This window comes from Synchiropus splendidus, chromosome 8, assembly GCF_027744825.2.
Source record: "Synchiropus splendidus isolate RoL2022-P1 chromosome 8, RoL_Sspl_1.0, whole genome shotgun sequence".
NCBI lineage: Eukaryota > Metazoa > Chordata > Actinopteri > Syngnathiformes > Callionymidae > Synchiropus > Synchiropus splendidus.
The window spans coordinates 22,236,161-22,255,657 of NC_071341.1; the positions used below are offsets into that span (position 1 = coordinate 22,236,161).

At 44.9% G+C, this 19,497-nt stretch overlaps 3 protein-coding genes across 3 annotated transcripts in view; 1 reads left to right on the forward strand and 2 right to left on the reverse strand.

Moving 5' to 3' along the window:
* Window positions 1-645, reverse strand: part of arhgap35a (Rho GTPase activating protein 35a) — a 57,413-nt gene extending 56,768 nt beyond the window's left edge. The window contains exon 1 of the mRNA XM_053873423.1: window positions 18-645. The gene's annotated coding sequence lies outside the window, so the exon portion shown is untranslated. The remainder of the gene's footprint in view (window positions 1-17) is intronic.
* A 2,612-nt stretch (window positions 646-3,257) lies between these two features.
* On the forward strand, window positions 3,258-9,232 carry ap2s1 (adaptor related protein complex 2 subunit sigma 1). The gene is made up of 5 exons (XM_053873426.1): window positions 3,258-3,425; window positions 3,771-3,920; window positions 5,628-5,741; window positions 6,229-6,288; window positions 8,482-9,232. The coding sequence occupies exons 1-5, from the start codon at window positions 3,423-3,425 to the stop codon at window positions 8,581-8,583; spliced, it is 429 nt and encodes a 142-aa protein (XP_053729401.1). The 5' UTR covers window positions 3,258-3,422; the 3' UTR covers window positions 8,584-9,232.
* Window positions 9,233-9,543: 311 nt separating this feature from the next.
* Window positions 9,544-18,977, reverse strand: rab4b (RAB4B, member RAS oncogene family). The gene is made up of 8 exons (XM_053872702.1): window positions 18,808-18,977; window positions 15,062-15,142; window positions 14,308-14,422; window positions 14,079-14,141; window positions 11,984-12,138; window positions 11,811-11,906; window positions 11,543-11,719; window positions 9,544-11,411 (listed from the first exon to the last, which is right to left on the reverse strand). Exons 1-7 carry the CDS (start codon window positions 18,821-18,823, stop codon window positions 11,604-11,606), a joined length of 642 nt encoding a protein of 213 aa, XP_053728677.1. The 5' UTR covers window positions 18,824-18,977; the 3' UTR covers window positions 9,544-11,411; window positions 11,543-11,603.
* Between the last annotated feature and the right edge of the window lie 520 nt (window positions 18,978-19,497).

The window sequence follows — 19,497 nt, forward strand, 5'->3', positions numbered from 1 at the left end:
AGGAAGGGTCCACGTACCATAGCTTTCCTGACGGCGTCCTCTCCTTCTGCCGGTGGAAGTCCGTCCAGAATCGAGGCAGAAACACTCCCAGCGACTGTTTCTCTGCTTGTTTTAAGGGCTAAACAAAGTGGCTGCCCGCTCCATGAGCTCGCCTCGTCAGAAGTTTTCGCCGAGCATTTGCATACGTCTTCTTCCTCTGCGTGTGTCCGGTCAGAAAAACAAGCGAAGCTCGTCAGGAACAGAACCCGAGCCAGAAATGCGGTACAAAGTCTCTCACTCGGCTGCAAAAGCTGGAGAAAAAAGGGGTTGGAGGAGGCGCTGGAAAGTGCTGCTTCGGTGTGTGTGTGTGTGTGTGTGTTTTCTTTCCTTCTTGGTTCACCACCACGTTGTTTTGACCAATTATTATTTCCTTTGTTGTGTCCAAAATAAAAGAGTCCGGAGGAAACACGGTCCTGGAAGCAGCGCCGCGACGAGTCTGGGAACAAGGGTCGGCGCCGAGGGCTCGCGCTCGCCTCGCTAATGTTTAGCTCCTCACAGCTAAACGTGTGACGGTGTGTGGAAGTCTGTTTTTTTGTCAGCTTCCCAATAATGGCGGACGTTCTCCCGAATCCAGCATCTCCCCTCCCATTCACACCAGCGAGAGCAGAGAGAGAGAGAGAGAGTCTCGCCCAGCGGCGTGTGGACACAATTACAACACACACGCGCGCACGCACACACTCCCTTCACCGCCGACGTTTATTCCTTATACGCGTTTAATGAAACATATTTATTGATTATAATTATGTATTTGACTCATAAAATCAACATAAATAAAAAAATTACAATATCGATTACCATAATAATATACGAGGCAAGTGTATTTGTTAATAAATAATGATTAAAAAAAATAATAAACTGGTCCAAGTCATACTGTGCATCAGTCAGAATGGACGCGGGGGCAGCAGTCCAAGGAAAGATGGCCAGACTTAAGTCACCATAGAAACCTCCTTCAAATCATCTTCGGGGATTGTCCTACTGTGAAACACTTTTGGACTGATGTTAAAGGTATATTGGATAATTTACGTAAAGTGAACCTCTCTGCGGATCCCTTATTATTTATACTGGACATTTTTCTGGACAGTTATGTCCCATGAGCAGACATTTAGGTTTCATCTTCTTCTAATGACTGCGAGAAAGATGATAACAATAATGCTTTGGATGAAGCCAGAGCCTCCTACTGTTGGAAAATTAAACAACTTTGTGTAATGGAACAGTTAACAGCACAGCTACAGTTAAAGGCTCCAATCTTTGAGAGAAGATGGGGACCAGTCTTCAGTCTTATAAGAGATTATATTTCAGCCCTGGTTGTCTTTAACTTTTCCTCTTTTTTCTATTTTCTATCATGTTTTATATTGTAAATTTAGGCCCAATCCCAGATTTTTTTTGTACATTGTCTATTTTTATTTTTGTTCTGCTTTTGTTTTTTTCAATAAAAGTAAAAAATACAAAACGTCTTTAATGCTCACAACACCTCACTCAGGGGGCGTCCAAAGGGCATCCTGGCAAGATGGCCGACAAACTGGCATCTCTCAAATGTGAAGGTGCAGCCCCTCCAATTAGAAGCTCTGGATTCCTCCCAGTCCATAACCTGTGAGTGCCCATCTACACCAGTCCTGGCATCAACCTATGCGCGGTGTCCTCCACCTGTGAATGACCTGGGATAGACTCCAGCCTCAGTATTTATATCGCTAATTTATCCTAGTTTAGTTTGCTTGTTTGCTTTATTGACCATCACCTGATCTAATTTCCGCCACCGATAAAATCCAATATTGTGCTTGTATCTAAATTCCCTACTGTGCACCAAGTTGATCTATGGCTACCTCTCGCTGAGATTTAAAGGGAAATAAATGAAAGTATTAATCCCCCCTTGGCTTAGCCTGCATTTATTTGCTTCATTTGTCTCTCACCTCTTTCTTTTACGGCTTCAATGTTGTAGAAATACTGTTATTTGTCATCCCCAAATGGATTTCAGTGTTCCATGGCTTCATCATAAATTTACTGTGAAATCATCCAAGCACTTCCAGCTAAATCATTATTGAGCAGCACACAGGGAAAATATTTAATGCTTTACTCGGGAAAATCAATAACTTCAAAGGTTACTCCCACTTATGTCCGCTTGGTGAGGGGCGCTATGATGGAGTTTCTCTTCTCAGTTCAGTAATCGAAAAGAATAAATCAATTTCTGAGTGAAACCAAGACACTTGTCTATTGGTGTAGAATCAGTACTGGACAAAATATGCAGTAAATATCTGAACTAGTATTTGGCTTTGCTACCTTTGGTATATTTACCATGAGGCAAAGCTGTGTAATTCAACTGAAAGAAGAAATGACTGAAATAAGACACATAAGACAGAGAGACTCAGAGTAGAAGTGAGGCCTTTTCATATGGAAAGGAATCATCAAGTTGGTTCTGGGACTTTTGAGGTCACCAAATGGTGAAATTAGGTTGAGTTTTGCAATGTCTCTTGCATTGATGAAGCTTGTAAAAAAGGGAAAATGGTGAGTCATTACACAACACGAGAAGGTTCAAGGTGAGTGGAGCACGAGCAACTGTCCAATGGCATCAGTCACTGTGCCCCCAGCAATATTTGCACAGCCCTGAAAACACAGAGCAAGATTAGCAACAGGTCAAAGTTTGTGTTTAATAATTTGCCTCCGCTCCCATTCTGTGTAAAACATTTGAAGTTTAAACGGTGATTCGAATGAGTTTAACAGAGTGGATGAAGGCAGCATTTCAGAGAGTATGTAGCTTCAAGCTCATTGATAAGTGAATTGTTAATTTGAATGCAGCATTTCATTTGGCATTTTCAACTTCACAGTCAGAACCAGAAGATGGACAAATCTAGCCAGTAGAACACTCCTTCTTAACATGAAGGGTCAGCTTTCACCACGTTTACTCCCTGAACGTCCCTAATAAAAATGACAAATGCATTATTTCACGTGAAAAAGAGTCAAGTCATTAAAAACAGTTATTCATGTGAAAAAAAAATGCATCAACTGATATGGGGGCATTTTAAAAAAAATATTTTTAACATTATAAAATACATTATTATGTCAGTCTATGTCGCTATTACAGGCATTTTTAATAATTTGCAATATGCCTTTAACGTCTCATGTGACCCACACACGGCGCAAAGGCAGTCGTCCACCTAAGAACTCTGGGACTTGTAGTAATATTTCCACTCCAAGTGCGTTTATGTGGGAGTGTTCAAACGACATCCCCCATGATGCAACGCAAACCTAGCTTATCTTGTGCTTCCTGTTAGCTGTGGAATATAGCGGACGAGCGGTCAAAAATACATTGATGTACGACTTAAACTGACCAAAGAGTTCGAATTAGCGTGTTTCTCTGGAGCTGCTGAGGTCGATATCTAGACGATAAAATGGTAAATATGTCGCAAACGCCCTGCATAACCGTTCTACATAGCGTTTTAGCTGGAGCTTTGCGCGGTGGAAGCAACACGGATGACATTCTAATTCGATATGTTAGAACACTTGACATCTAGTCGTCACTAACTACAGCCAGTCCGTGGATGGTGATGCACTTAAAACAGTTACACTGAAATAACACAGCAACCACTGCGTTCTGTGGCCGTGTTCGACTTGAATGAAAGGGTGTGGTTCTGGAACCGGGTTGGAATGATGGATTTTGGCCATGTTCACTATTAAAATTCTTCTTGCTGTGAACGCTGTTTGACGCCACGGTTGTGTCTTGTCCTCCACAACACCAGATCCGATTCATCCTGATCCAGAATCGAGCCGGGAAAACACGACTGGCCAAGTGGTACATGCAGTTCGACGACGATGAGAAGCAGAAGTTGATCGAAGAAGTCCACGCAGTGGTGACCGTGCGGGACGCCAAGCACACCAACTTTGTGGAGGTATGCGGCTCCAAAAATGCACTGGAGTCAAACAAATAATGACTGTACTGATGTCTTTCACGGACCAGTGTGGATTAAGTTTCTGACCATTCATTCTTGCCCTGATCATAATCTGGATACAGATATTGTACTCACAAAAAGTCAAGCCTTATGAACCGCTTCACTAGGTTTGCTACGATCACGAAGCAGATGTCTTTGTTGGTTTTGACTGATGTTTTTCCACAACATTGCTCATCTGTTTGAAGCTTTTACAAATCCATCATGACTGAAACCACACAATCCTGTCTGTGGGAAGCTTTTAGCAGAGTGTGTGGTTTGCTTTTGAGTGTGCTGACAGTTTTCCCATCAGCTGCTTACAGGCTGCTCTACACTTTACATTAATGTAACCAGCATCAACGCATTAGTTATCTCGCTTCGGAAGTTGGACCGTCACAGTATGGAATGTATATGTGACCGAAGAACCTACCAATACAAGCATACTGCACATATTTGATTATTATTATTTTTGAACACAATATAATTTATAAAAGTAGACAAATCTGACTGTGGCTTTTGGTTTGTAGTCTGCAAATGATCAACGTCATAACTGTGATCTGACTTTATGAACAAGCATGCATTGATTTATGTTGTGATATACGTCTTCAGATGGATCCTTTTTTAAAAGCTGAGTGAACTGATTTAATGGGTTGGCTGATAGACGGATACTAATATGAGCAGATTTCTAAACCTTACTGTTTATCCGCCAATATGATTATGTTCAGTTATGCATTGCAAGCGAACAAAGTGGGAATGAACGTCAGAAGAAAATCGGGTACTGTTAATATGTTTTCCTGTAAGAAGAAAACAAAAACCTTTCCTTAATATATGATTTTACGACTATTTATTTGGCTTCTCAGTTTAACTCTAATGCATAGTGTTTGCACAGTATGAATCAGTCGCTTCAGAATGTGAAGGGTGTATGGTGACCTAAAAGTTGAAAAGGTACTTTTCCCTTTTGTACTGTAATTTTAGTAAATATCGCTTGAATGTTCATCAGGCAAAGATGGCATTATAAGGCTATAATTCTACAATTTTTTCAACATTGTGAATTCTAATAAAAATCCCCACCTACACAGGTAGTAGAGACAAACAGTAGACGATTACTGCAGGGTTTCCGCTACATGTAAACAATCATGGCGCACTGCCACAGCAAAAATGAGAACCACCATGCCTTCATAATAATAATAATAATCTGTATTTTAAAGCTGAAATCTAATGAATGAACCATGGAAAAAAGTGGAAAACACCAGGCGTCATGGTGGTGGACATCATTATGGTGGTTTTGGACGTGGGGTAAAACAGAACTAAATGACAGGAACATGTCTTAATAGTACATCTCATGATCAAAAACTAGCCTTTTATATATATATATATATATATATATATATATACACACTACATTTTCAAAAGGGCAGGGGGTCAGGGTTATGCCACGTTTTAAACAAAATCCTGGCAGAAACTCTACTTCAACCTAAAACTTGCTGTTGTATCTGTTGAAATTGTACTTTTTCATAGTCACAGGACTGAGCCGTGTAGTTGTGTTTGGGGAGACAGACTGGTTGTGTTTTCCCTTCAGAGCTGAGAAAACAAATCTCACCTAAATCTGCTGTTATTGTAACAACACCAGTCCAAGTCGGCAAGAACCGGTTTGACCGTTCTCTTTCACAGTTCAGGAACTTCAAGATCATCTACCGGCGCTACGCCGGCCTCTACTTCTGCATCTGTGTGGACGTGACGGATAACAACCTGGCATACCTCGAGGGAATCCATAACTTTGTGGAGGTAACAGACACGCACAACACATGACGCGTCCAGCTACTCAGTAAGTGAAGTATGATGATGTGGTCGTCATGGTCTGATTGATTTTTGGAATGTGGGTAAATGATTTGCTTGAAAACATCCTCTCGGCAACTCTCATGCTTCAGCAGAGATGCACTCTGGACCGACTCGACATAAAGACGTGAATTATTCATCTCCTGAGACAAGCCGTCTGACAATATTGATGGGCTGATGAAATATAAATCGCTTGGATATTCTGCAGCTTTCTGTCAGAACAGAACAGTCCAAAACCACTCGTCTATAGGTGTGAGACGCTGGGGCAGGGTGTTCCCATCTCTCAGACGAAAAAGTAGTTCCTCGCAAATACACATCAAAGAGGTTCACCTACGTACATCACCATCTGTGAGACAAACCTGCAGCACTGCTGTATCCCTGAGCCTCTTCTGCTCCGTACTGAATTCTAACCAGGCATTTGGTTTTCTCCCCTCAGGTGCTGAATGAGTATTTCCACAACGTGTGTGAGCTCGACCTCGTGTTCAACTTCTACAAGGTAACCAAAGTGGGATGACGGAGGGAAGGCAGATGCTGGAGTCTGGGTTTCACCTGGTGCTTCAGTCAAGTTTAAACACCCTCAGTGCTGAACTGTGATGATGCAGAACATATCATATCTGCTCCTTTGTTAAGTAGTTGATAGGGACGGCCGATAACTTATCGTACACCATATACCACCAAACACAATCTCCACCATGACAATTCTGCATCTCACCATAAATTCGAAAGACACCATGATATGTGATGAAAAGGTCATTTCTTCACATGATTTCTAATATTTCTTCAGTAGCATCTAGTCAACTGTTCAGAGACATGAGAGACAGCAGACAGACGGCTCCATTTAACCCCTAAATAAAGCTGGCAGAGCAGCCTGTCAGACACCAGCGGCTTCTACCAGAGACCTGAAACATTGAGTTTCTCATCTCTACGCTTAGTTCACTATTATAGTCAAACATCAACAAATCATGATGCTCCACTAATGTGTTTCATCATAAAACAGTTTCAAGAGAGACTGTTGTGTTCCACACATGGAAGAGAACGAACATGGATTTATCCTGAGAATTATCGTTATCGCCAACATTAATTTATCGTGATAACTTTTTTAATCGCCCATCCCTACTAGTAAACAATGTTTCTGGCAGCCTCTGGTCAGACATTAAGAAACACTGTAGACAGCTTCATGAATCAGGACCCACACATTGGCACACAGCACCACGGACGTGTCGGACCAACACCGACTCGCTCTTCTCTTAACTGGAGAATCTTATTTCTGATCAATACATTGCATCAATACCGAAGCTGAAACAAATCAAGTATGAAACCAGATGCGTCTCTGCTTTCACGGATCGATGGGCGTCATGGTGCAGTGCAACAGCACCAGCTCCAGTAAAGCTCCTTCCCCTTCTGAACACCAACTGCAACCCTCCAGGTCAGAGGCTAAGGCCTACGCGTCATGTTGCCTCAATGCAAACACAGTCAGCATCGCGGTGGCGCAGCTGGAACCTGAGCAGTTATTGGAATGGATTCACTGGAGATATCCACACAGAACCCAACCGATTTGGCTTATTGTGGCGTGAACTCGCTGTCTGACAGATGGTCCTGTGCGAGGGATCTTAAAGGTTCAAAGTCGTGTTCCCAAGACTGAACATTCACAGTAATCTGGCAGCAGATGAGGAGAGGAGCTTATTCCAGGAGCAGATATGTTGCGACAGGTTAGTGGGTGAGGAGGAGGACAGGGGTGTCAAACCAACTGTAAACACACATCTCAACCAAACTGCTGCCGGAGCTTCCGCTCATCGCCGCTGGCGTCTGGGCCCACACGCTGCCCACGTTAGCTGGCGCTGTCTGACGCGCTACAACAGGAAGTTGACAAACAAGACAAACCCACAACTGTCTGCTGCCCAAGAATGTTTCACGAGCGCCGTCGCCCACTTGAGTCAGGTGCCGGAGCGAGACGTGGTGTTGGCTCGTCCGTGCCGCGGTTATTTTTAAGACGCCACGGCAGTAGCAGCAGCGATGCCCTCGGGCTGCTGCCTTTCTGAAGCTAGCACAGCCGGCGCTCTGCTTCAGTCGGTCCATCAGCGCTCGCCAACATGCTGCAAGAGAAACTTGCATCTTGTGGTCTGATGTTCTGAGAAGCTAATTGCCGGACTGTAACCATGACGACGTGCTTTGAAAGGTCGTCCGGCGTTTCGCTTGTTTTGGTTTTCGCTGATTTCTTCAGAGGAGGAAACTTTTAGCGGCCGATTCTGTGAGCGACTGCTGGCACTTTCCTAAGGTTTCAGTCCACCTCACTTTTTTAACATCACCAACCTTGAATTGGTCTTCTCACTCACTCTCTTCATCGATGCCAAATTCTGTTTTCCTGTGGATTTAAGAAACGTTACCTTGAGAGCAGTTCTGCCCTCTGAGTGCACTAAAGAGATGAAATGCTGCACTGACATCATACAGAAGCCTTGTTGGGAAAGTCATGGTGTAAAGGGGTGAGATAGGGAGCACAGCTTCTACTCACCCACATGGTGAAGCTTCTCACCTCATCCCTGAAGCAGAGCAGAGGAGTCTTTTGGGCCAGTTCTGCCTTCATGACAGACGACACCTGCACTCCTCCACAACTCATCTAAATCTGTGGCCGCTGCTGAGGACAACAGGATTCTAACCTGGCCTCCTCTGCGTGTTCGTCTGCCCCCTGCAGGTCTACACGGTGGTGGACGAGATGTTCCTGGCAGGGGAGATCCGGGAGACCAGTCAGACCAAGGTCCTGAAGCAGCTTCTCATGCTGCAGTCGCTGGAGTAGGAGCCCGAGTCTGGAGTCCTCGCTCACATACAGAATAGAATCATATATTGTTTACATTTAAATCTATGTAATCTGGACGTGCAAAGTCGCTATATTCTGTATCTGTTAACAGACATTTCAACTCTAATGATCGACTTTATATTTGTTGTGAGAAAAAGTATGAAAGAGTGACCGCCCCCAAAACCTCTACCCCCCTCCGAATCCTCATGTTCTTTGACAAACAAGCACCAGATTAAATTGAAAAGCCCTCAGTGTGAGTAGCCGTGATCCCACACTGATGTCATGTCGAGCCTGCAGAACCACCTGAGAGCTCTTCAGAGTCCTGGACCCTGGAGCTCATGATGGAGCAGTTTGACCGACCTGAGCCATGTCACACCACTAACTCGGACTATGTCAGGGCGTTTCAGGTCATCCGGATTATTCCCTATAATCTGCTTAAAACAGGTATTTCTGTGGAGTCAGTGTTGAATAGTGTCATTCCAGAGGTTGTTACGTCAGTGGTTTGAATCACTTTGAAGTCGAAACAAACGGATGTTTTGTTTTTAGATTAAGGCATTCTATACGTTCTGTCAGTGTGTGGATGATATTTGAGTGTTGTTCCATCATCATGTCTCAGTACGTGTAAATAAATGAACAAGTGAAGTCAAAAGTCTTCATGTTTGAAGAAGCGTGGACGCCAATACAGCAGGGTCACACAGCACCACCTGGCGGCCACCCACGCAGGGCCGTGCAGTTGACGTCACGCACTCGCCTCAGATCGATGAGGGTCAATAAATTCTCTTCTGCTGCTCAAGAGCACTCAGGCTGCTCCTTCACTGGACCGCAAGAATGAATCTGGACAGACGGGACACTCGATCTTCATCACGCACATCCTGTTATCTGACCGACAGTTCAGGAGGAGGCGAACAGTGAGGTGACGGGATGAATGAGTGAATAAGCAGACATGAGAGGAACATTCAGATTTAATAAAAATGAAAAATCACACTATTGATATCAGCATATCTGCATGGGCTCACTTTGGGGTCTCAGACTGGACCGCAATTGCTCCAGAGCATTTGTCAAACTCATGGCTTGTGTGCCGAATCCGGCCCCCCGAGTCGTTTCATGAGGCCCACAAGAGCTTTAAAAAACGTGTGGCTGACACTGACAGAGAGTACATTACTCAACAACAGAGACGAAAAATTCACTATAACTCGGTGCTTTACGTGTGAAACTTTTGGACGAGAAAGCTAGGAAGTGAGCGAGTCCCACCCCCTACTCAGAGTGACAGCTCAATCATTCCAGTCACAGCAGGACATACAGACTCAGGGAGCTGGTAAATCATGACACAGCCTCACAGACAGATCGGGCGAGTCCAGATGTACAGTAGCGTCCAGGTTGGATGACATCACAGTAACTAAGCGACCACAGAGGCGCTGATCATGTGACGGAACCCAGACTTGCGTTGCTATGGCGATTAGAACATTTCCCCGTGACGCACGTGGATGACTGCGGCGTCGATACGAGAGGCAGCCGCGACAGTTTGAGAATCCTTTATGTTGCCATGGGCAACGACCCCCCGCCGGCATCCTGACGTCTCCGCACAGCGAGAGGCTTGGACAGAAATATCACGCACACAATTAAAATCTTTATTTCATAGATATAGTTTTCAGTAAAATGTACATATCTATAGTTACAGCATATAAACAGAACATTTAAAAGTAAAAGTGCACTTGCAGAAGGAGACAAACTACCACGACCTGTGGCCAGATGATACACCGTTCACCTCTGGAGGGAGGAAGGGACTCGTCTCCACCGCAGGATGGGAGTCGCAGCGATGACCAAATCTTTTTCTGAGGTCTGCGCTGACAGCAGCAGGTGCTTCAGTAGCCGTGATTCAGCAGTGGGGGGTTGTAATGAAGACCCCTTCCAGTTGAGGGAATTGAAGTTATCCAATCAGCATCCAAAAATCCTGCTTGTTTCTTCAAGACATTACCGTAAACAGTAATGTTTGACATGTGAGCCTTATTTCAATTGTGGAACTGACTCTTCCTTGACTGTCCTCAGGTGTCTGTTCATGTCACCGATGCTCTCACGAACCACCGTAGCGATGAACCACCTCCAAGTTACCGTTGAATCCTGCGAGGTTGCACATGAACCGGGGCTCGACCTCGCCGGATTAAAGGGTGTCCAGCCTGCGAGAGGGAACTGTATGGGCGGCAGAGCACTTTCCCAAACATGGCACTGCAGCCAGAGTGTGACGTCCCATATACGGTATGAGAAAGAGGCGCAAGTTACAGAGGAGGTCAGGAGGGAAGAGTGTTTTGAAACCGCAGCATTTGTCACTCTGGGATGAGCAGGAGCCACCGTGTCTCTTGTGCTTGGAACCAAACCTCCAGGAAACACCACGCGTTTGTTTACATGTGATGTAAAAACCGTTTCAGAGCGCAGATCTTGGACAGAACACACAAAGGAACCGAGGCCGCGGTCGACACTCTGGAGTTGAAAACACACTTGTTGACTGAACGGAAGCCACGGCGATGGGTTCGAGCAGAGTGCAATAGTGGGACATCAGGTTCTGGAACAGCTGGAGCGACCCACGTCGATTGTTAAACAGAAGAGGAAAGTCAGAGACTAAAACCGAGGGTACAAATGTGGGAGGGGCTTTACACTCGACCCTTGACCTGTCCCAGCTCGGGAAGAAGAAACATCCTGTAACGCTCCAGACTCAGTTCTGAGGGTGATCTCCGAGTGTCTTACCAAAGGTCAGGGGTCAGAGTGCTCATCCAGGTGGTCTGGGGTGTGGGGTGTGGTTCCCTTGGTCTCCAGACACCGCAAAACACCTGGAGCTGGGCAGGAAGAAAGAAGACAAGCGTCAGAGGTTAGGTTAGGTTAGGTAGCTTTATTGTCAAAGGAGCAGCGTTGATGGTCATCATGCCTCCAACACTCCACCTCTGAAGAGGAAGCAGCCATGGCTGACCTGTACAGGACGTCCTGCCAGCTCGGGCCTGTGTGCCGAGGCCAGGCGGATGTGGCCCCACCTAGCAGTTGCACTGCTGTTTGCTCTGTGCGGCGCTCCCTCTCGGCTGTCGCAGCTGCCGCAGAGACGCGTCCCCGTACTGGATCCCAGAGCCCATCCTCTCTGGATCCAGCTCACCTGCACCATTCAGAGGAAGAGCGAGAGGTTTGCCTGAGTGAGAGCGAGTCCGTGCAAACACCGGTCACACCCCATTCGCAAACAAGCGTACCTGAGTCGATCTTGTTGAGAATGGTGCGCGCACACTTGAGGAAACTGTCTTCCACGTTCTCTCCCGTCAGAGCGCTGGTCTCCAGGAACATCAGCTCTGCGGCAGAAACCACAGCAACCTTGAATCAAGCGCGGTCACCCAAGGACGGGTCGAGGACGTGGAGTCAGACGTACCGTTCTCCTGAGCGAAGCGCGAGGCCTCCAGGAAGGTCACCTCTCGCTCGGCGTCCAAGTCTTTCTTGTTGCCGCACAGAATGATGACAATGTTGGGACTGGCCAGCGTCCGTGCGTCGCTCAGCCAGTTGGTCAGTGCGTTGTACGTCTCCCTGCTGGACCACCAACAGGAAGTCACCCAGTTAATGCCGGGAAACGCAAGTGGAATCATGACACTGAGTCCTGCACCTAACAAGCGATACAACGCTACAATCACAACAACACACGTTGGGTGAATCACTTTTTCACAACCTCAGCATCTTCATCTCAACTTCTCCAACACTCCGTCTCTAAACCAGACATCATGGCCGCTCTCACTACTGGGCTGATGTGGAGAGTGTGGTGGACTTTGGTTCACGATCGTAGTTTTAAAGTCATTTTTCGGCAGTGTCCAACCCATGGAAAAGAACGAACATGTATTTATCCCGATAACATTTTTGTCCATATAGTTCATCCATATTGTATATACTGTAGTTTTGAATCATGAGAAGTAAATCTGCCTCCAATCCTCTTCAGGTGTCTGGAATTAGCGCGTGCAACAGATTTCACTTATGAAGTTTAGTCCGGGATTTTTTTTCGCAAATAACGCAGCGAAAAGCCTCATGTTCAAGACCACCACCACCATGATGTGTGTGTGTGTGTGATCCGTTTGTTCGGGTGTTTCCACTCTGTTTAAAGAGGTGAGAAGGTGAGATTTCATCTTTAAAAAAAGACCATTGTTCAAATCCTTGTCCTTAATCTGCGGCGGGAGCCCTGATGAGAGAGTGCGCTCACTACACCACAGCCAGGCTGTGATTTCCTGACATCAGCCCACAGCGCAGCACCTCAGACGAGGGTGTGGGTCAGCAGCCTGATGATAAACAGCTGGATTCACTGGCAGCTCAACAGTGACATCATTCCTCATCCTCACGCGGCGGGGAGAAAGCCGCCAGGCTGCAGTCTGACACACTTCCTCTTTGTTTCTGCGGCTACTTCCCCTCCATCTTCCTGCTAACCTTTTCACCTGCGAAACAGATGAATGCGACTACGACTCCCTCACACGCTCTTGTTTGCTGGCCTCCTCCCTCTGCCTGGGAAGTCTTCGCTCTCATCTCACCAGTTTCCCTCGTCTATGACACTTTCTGGGACGCGCTTGTAGTTGATGTCACTCAAACTTCTCTCAGACCTGTTTTGATACATATCAATGGATTTTTAATGACAACCAGCCTGAGTGGTTTTGAATCAGATTGCACTATACGTTTTCACACACTCCTCATATTTGTTACATCAGAACTCTCCTCCATGGAAACAGGCTCCAGCTGCCAGTGACAGACAGTACGAAACATTGATCCACCCCTGCGCAGACCAAGTGAGGTGGTCACATCTGGTGGGTCCAGCGCCAACCTCCTCAGGTTGATGTAGGATTGTCACCAACTGAGCACATACAGTCTGAGGTATGTTTACATCCACTCTTTTATCTTGGCAAAATTAGGTTATAACAAGAAAATTGTCCTCAAAACAGACAAACCTCTTGGGTCAACATTTCACTAGTTTCAGAGACTTTTCTCTGCTTATACATTAACCTGAGTTTTAGATTAAATCCAGTAAATTGTTGCCAGAAACCTCAGAACGGTGGTGTCAAACTGTTGAGCAAATTTAGGGCAGAGGAAAATGTGTATCACTGAACAGTCAAAGGGAAACAGTCTGAAGAGAACAGCACATCCGTCTCAGCATTTTCTCGGTTCACCACACTGCACCTCATAACACTGGAGAGTTCTCGCCTTGAATCATCCACTTTCCCTTTCATTGAACTGCCTGCTATCTGCATTAACTTTTCGGCTTCTAGATGAATCAGCGCCTCCACACGCTAGAAAACAACCTATTGAAAAGCAAGTTTTGAACACTTCATTTCCATCTTTTGAAAATGTTGACACGTTGTCTCGCTATATATATATATATATATATATATATCCATCAGATGTGTCTGAATGTGTATTTATTCACCACGGTTGTAACTGTATCTGTATACACAAATCACTGAATAACTGAACGAGATAAAGACAGCAATGAATCTTACCTCGTGATATCGTACACAAGAAGAGCTCCTGCTGCTCCTCGATAGTAGCTGCGTGTCACAGACCTGTGAGGAGATATTTAGGTTGAAACACAGTTCATTTCAGAGTGTATTTCAGAAGACACATTTAAGTCCCTCTGACACAGCGTCGCCGGACTCATGACATTAACACCAGCTTGACACGACTGATTCCAGTTTGTAGCACTAAAGCATGGGCATCTAAGGACCTCACCGGAATCGCTCCTGTCCTGCCGTGTCCCAGATCTGCAGCTTGACTGTCTTCCCTGCAACGTTGACCACCCGGGATCCAAACTCCACGCCGATGGTGTGGTTGGAGTCCTGCTTGACTGGTGGGAGAAGGAAGAGGAGGAGAGAAAGTCACAAATCGGCTTCACCTCATGAGGAGCGTCATCATGGACCAACTCTTTTAACTCCAGTCTTGAAGCATTATACACTGCATCTGCTTGAAGAAACAAAGACGTCACCTTCAAACAGCTCCTACACACATCAGAGGAGGAACAGAGGTGTGTAAGAGACGAAGATCACCGGGCTGCCATCCTTTTAAAATGGACTCAACACGGTTCACATCAAAGTAAGTAAGTTGAGTGGGCATCACCATTTAGTAATGATCATTTTCAAACAGTTAGCCGCATGATGCGCAGCAACAATTGAAGCTCTCGCTGAAATTGATTTTGGAATTAAACATGCTCAGGATCTGCCGTATGTTTCCAGTTTGCCCATGGATTGATACCTCAGTTACAGTGAGAATCCAGTTTAATATGAGAGGCACTGTGTACAGCACCTCTTGATAATTATCGCTAGCTTGCATTGCCAGTTTGTCCTGCGTGACACGATTTCAGTAAGATAACATGAGGCTTTAACCACCTTATGTTCCCATGAAACTGAACCACAGCTCCATTAGTCTGGACATCCAACATCTCAGGTGCTACACGTTTACATTCATAGAACATCAGATCCCAACTTACACTTGTTCTCAATGAACTGGTGGAGAAGGCAGGACTTCCCTGCGCCGGCACTGCCGATCACCAAGAACTTGAACAAGAAGTCTGAAAGCACAAGAGCAGATGTACAGACCCATGAGATGTCTGTTCGCAGTGCCTCCTCCTGTTCAAAGGACTTCTCTCTCACCATCAGTGAAAGTCTGAGGATGAACTTAGCCAACTGATAATCAATAATTATATCGTAATCGCATGAACATATCACTGAAGATTCTAATTAAATTGCTCGCACTGACTTAGCCATTTACAGTGGTACAGTTTGTTTCCTCTTCACAAGTGAGGCAAGTCGGTGAGTCATGTGCTACATCACTGCCAAAACTGTTTAGTTAGGTAACAGTGCAGCAATAACAATGCGACTCCATGACCACGTCTGTTAAACTTCTCTGGCCGACTTGCACTGTGAGGTACGATGGTAATATTTGAATCCCGCTGGGTTCAATGTGGACAGAAAATACTCCAAAATGAAGTCAACAGATATGTTTGAAATGTAAACACAGCGCTTCCAGCCTGACAGGTTCACAGCCTCGGAACGTTTCACTCCAGACAAGGTCACCAGAGCTGGTCTTGTTTATAAGAAAAGGCCAGAGTTGATGAGATTGATGGGCAACACAGCACAGCCTCCAGCTCATTAAATTTTACACCTATGTTTGTACAAGTGGGTGTTTCCTCCGCCAGCCCGAGCCGGGGGTTATATTATTCAGTCTCCAAGAACACATCGAAGGTGAAGACAAGCACTTGAATTTTTCTCCCCTTCCTGAAGCAACCGTCAGCTTTAGATCTCATCCACACACTGTCAACGGCCATGACAGCCGAGGTGACAGAATCAGAAGCTCGCGGCTGCTTTAGACGCCTGCTGGCTCTTGGCAGCCAGGGACGACTCCCAGGCGGCATCTGCATACAACAATCAAGCTGTCACTGCCTCAGAGAAATATGGAGCGAAGAACTGGTCTCCACTGCCACTCATCTCGTCGTCAGGCTCTGAACACATTATTAAATAACACCAGAGCTGTTCACTCACTCACTCACTGTAATAAACCCCAACACATCGATTACTACCAGGTTTGTGACACTCTGCTTCAATACATTAGTTTAAATAAAAAGTCAATCGCACAAGGATATTTCAATATCAAGAACAGCCACGGTAGATTGCAGCAGGAATTGGAATCGGCAGCTTCAAGTGTTTCCTGAAGAGTAAATATGCGGCTGTGACAATCTTAGAGGAGAATACAGCCTTGGCTGAGGCTGAAAGGTTTAGCATCTTGTGTTACTGTAGGAAAGCTGGGAGACAAATGAACGTGTAGTTTGTCAGTGTCATGCTGAGGTCTCGCTCTGAAAGCTGCTGAGCCACTCCTCCAGTGGAACCACCAGCTGAGAGAAGAGAAGAGCTCCAGCTTACAACTTGATACAAATCCAAATGGATACAGTGCCTGAATAACTTGCCAACAATCAACTGAACAGCTAAAGAATGTCAGTTAGAACTGAATTTTACAGCTAAAATGGGCTGATGCATCAGTGACTGCTGACTCACAGCTAGTACATTTTTAGAAAAGCATAAATCCAGAATAAAAAACAAAGGGCAATAGGAAAATCCAAAAGTGGAAATTAAAATAAATCCCAAATCCCTTTTGCTTGGACTGGTTATTATGAAATTGTTAGAACGCTTCAGAGTAAAAGCGTAACATGGAAGTGGCGTAAAATAAAAAGGCAGGACGGTGCATGTTGTAGTAGAAGGACACAAGGGGAAAAGAATGGAAGAATGGCCCACACCCGTGACTTGTACTGAGACCCTGTGTGAGACCATGGTCTGTTAGCAGGATTTTCGAGGAGACCACACTTTAGGTGACATTTGGAGATGGATACCACACTCTCAGCAGCAAGTAGGTGTCAGTAGCAGGATTGCGACATGCGTATCCTGCTTGGTGCACATGTACTTGTATACACAGGATTGTGTTTTAATTACCAACAAGGCGCCTACTCTGATCCCAAAGTTGGATTTCAAACCTTCATCTTGGGCCGTGCTAGTCGACAGTAAATACAGCAACATTTAAAAATGTGCACTATGGAGAGCAAACAAAGGCTATCACTGTTCCCTGTTAGCCATTTGCCAGGTCCTACGGGAGGAATGACACGACAGATGGTAGAAAGAGGGAGAAATCAATGAAAGCTATTAGAGCTGCTATTACATCCAAAATTACAGGCCGCTAGTATAATGTTTCATGCTGGAGTGAGATGGAAATGATGAACGGAGTGCCTGACCGTGCAGGATGAAACTGCTGTGTCTGTTCTGTTAAGATTGCGAAGCCTGCTGGACAAATACATAAATGCCATTTGAGACCAGTAACATTACTAAGATAAATTATAGTTCAATTACTAAATTAATAACAATACTTACACCAATTCATTGACCAAAACACTGACTTCTCAATGGTACCCTTTTCAAAGTAATAAAATATTTAGCAAGCATGAAGCATGAGTGGTGACCTATCTGTCTAAGATCAACATTCAGTGAGCATTTATGTAGGTCAGCCTTGAACCGGGTCGTAGCAGGTTACATATTGTAGGTGGAGTGTCCTTTTTAACCTTTTTATCCTTGGTTAAATTTGGTCAAAGAAAATGACATAAATTCCCATTAGAAAAAAAAAATATTTTGACACGCTGTCAAAATCACTATCAAAAATATAAAAAAGGGTATATTCACACAGGTTTCAATGTTATTGCACAATGTCTACATCAGAGCCTATGAAAACGCAGCACTGCATGAGGGTGTTCAAGTCCATTTTTAGTGAGCTGATGGATTCCAACAATTAACCAGACAACATGATGCAGACCAAAGTCTTTTATGGTTCCAAAACTTTCCTACCCTTCATGTTATAAGATGGATGGAGTGAAGACGGACAATGTATGCATGGTTTATGTGAATAGTAAATTCTTAAATATCCATGACACCACGAGGATCATTGAATTCCAACATTAGTGTGTATATGTATGTATATATATATATATATATACATACATATACACACACAAATTTTTTGCACTTAAAACTGCAATAATAAGTGTTTCACATTTTTTTTAACTATTTATTTTCAGAGCTCACGCGTCATATGCGGACTAGCTGAATAATCGTTCAAGTAGTGACTAGTCAACTATGAAAATAGTCGTGAGTTGTAGCAGTACTTGGAACATGTTCCATGTTTTGAACTACTCTTCCACGGTGATTCGTATGAAGAGTCACATGCCTTCAAGGTACTTATGGTAATAGGTGACTGGAGCAGCCGGAGAAACCAAACAGATGGAGACACGTACGCGACCGCAGCTCCAGACTCACGGGTATCTAGTATAATCCTTCACACTTCCTCATTCAGGCCTCACTGTCACAACATCCCCTTTTATCTGATACACGAGTGACGGCAACTGATTCCTCACCGCCTGCTCTACTTTCATGAACCAACTCGAACCGTTCTTGTTTTGACGCGTTGCTGACTGAAGTGAGTCCAACTTTCAACACTGAAACATCGTCACACCTTGGTTTCTGGATAGGCGACAAATAAAATGATTAAGAATTAATGCAGTAACGTGACTAAATCCAGAGCTGTCGCACTTATGAGCACAATAACAAGCAGACAGGGATGCAGGAGAACACAAGCGGGGGTGGCTAACAGCTACAGCTAGCTGCCGCTGGAGCATGAAATAACGTTCGGGAGCAAACGTACCGTACGTCTCGGACATGGTGGCCCTGGCCGCAGTAAGAGTTCACTTCGAGGCTGGTACAGTTGCCGGGGCGCTAGAACAGCTGGTTGCCACCCGTGTGTGGTGTTTATCTGCGATGCTAACGGACTGTTGGATCCCGGAGCTTCGGCTCAACCAAACACAGCAGCGGCGCTCTACGTCATCATGCCGCGCTGCATTCAGGGTGTCGGACGAGCGTCGGATTTGTCAAAACGGGCCCCGACTTTTCAGGTCGTTCAAAACATTCATCAGGAAAATAATTTCGTGTTCTTAAGAAAAAACAACACATAAATGTTATATTAGCACCTGGATGGTGTTGTTAAAAAATCTATCTTACGTACTCAAATAAACGAGCAAAAAAAAACAACACAGAAAATTAGACCTTGATTTAAAGATCACAACTTAATTTTAAATCTGCTTCCTTTTATACATGAAGACGTTTTTCAGGCTTTTTGTTACAGCTCTGCTCTGATTCTTGCATGTGCAACTGTAAACCACCAGATGTCAGTCAAAGACTAAGGCTTTAGGACAAAGCAAACCAGGCTGACCAGGGGCTCGTGCAGAGTTGCATCACGCTTCCTGGTGTTTATACAAATGATATGAGTTCATTTGTAGCTGGGGAAGTGATAAACGGCCACGTTATTGTGGTATATGCGTTCAAGGTTTAATATAAA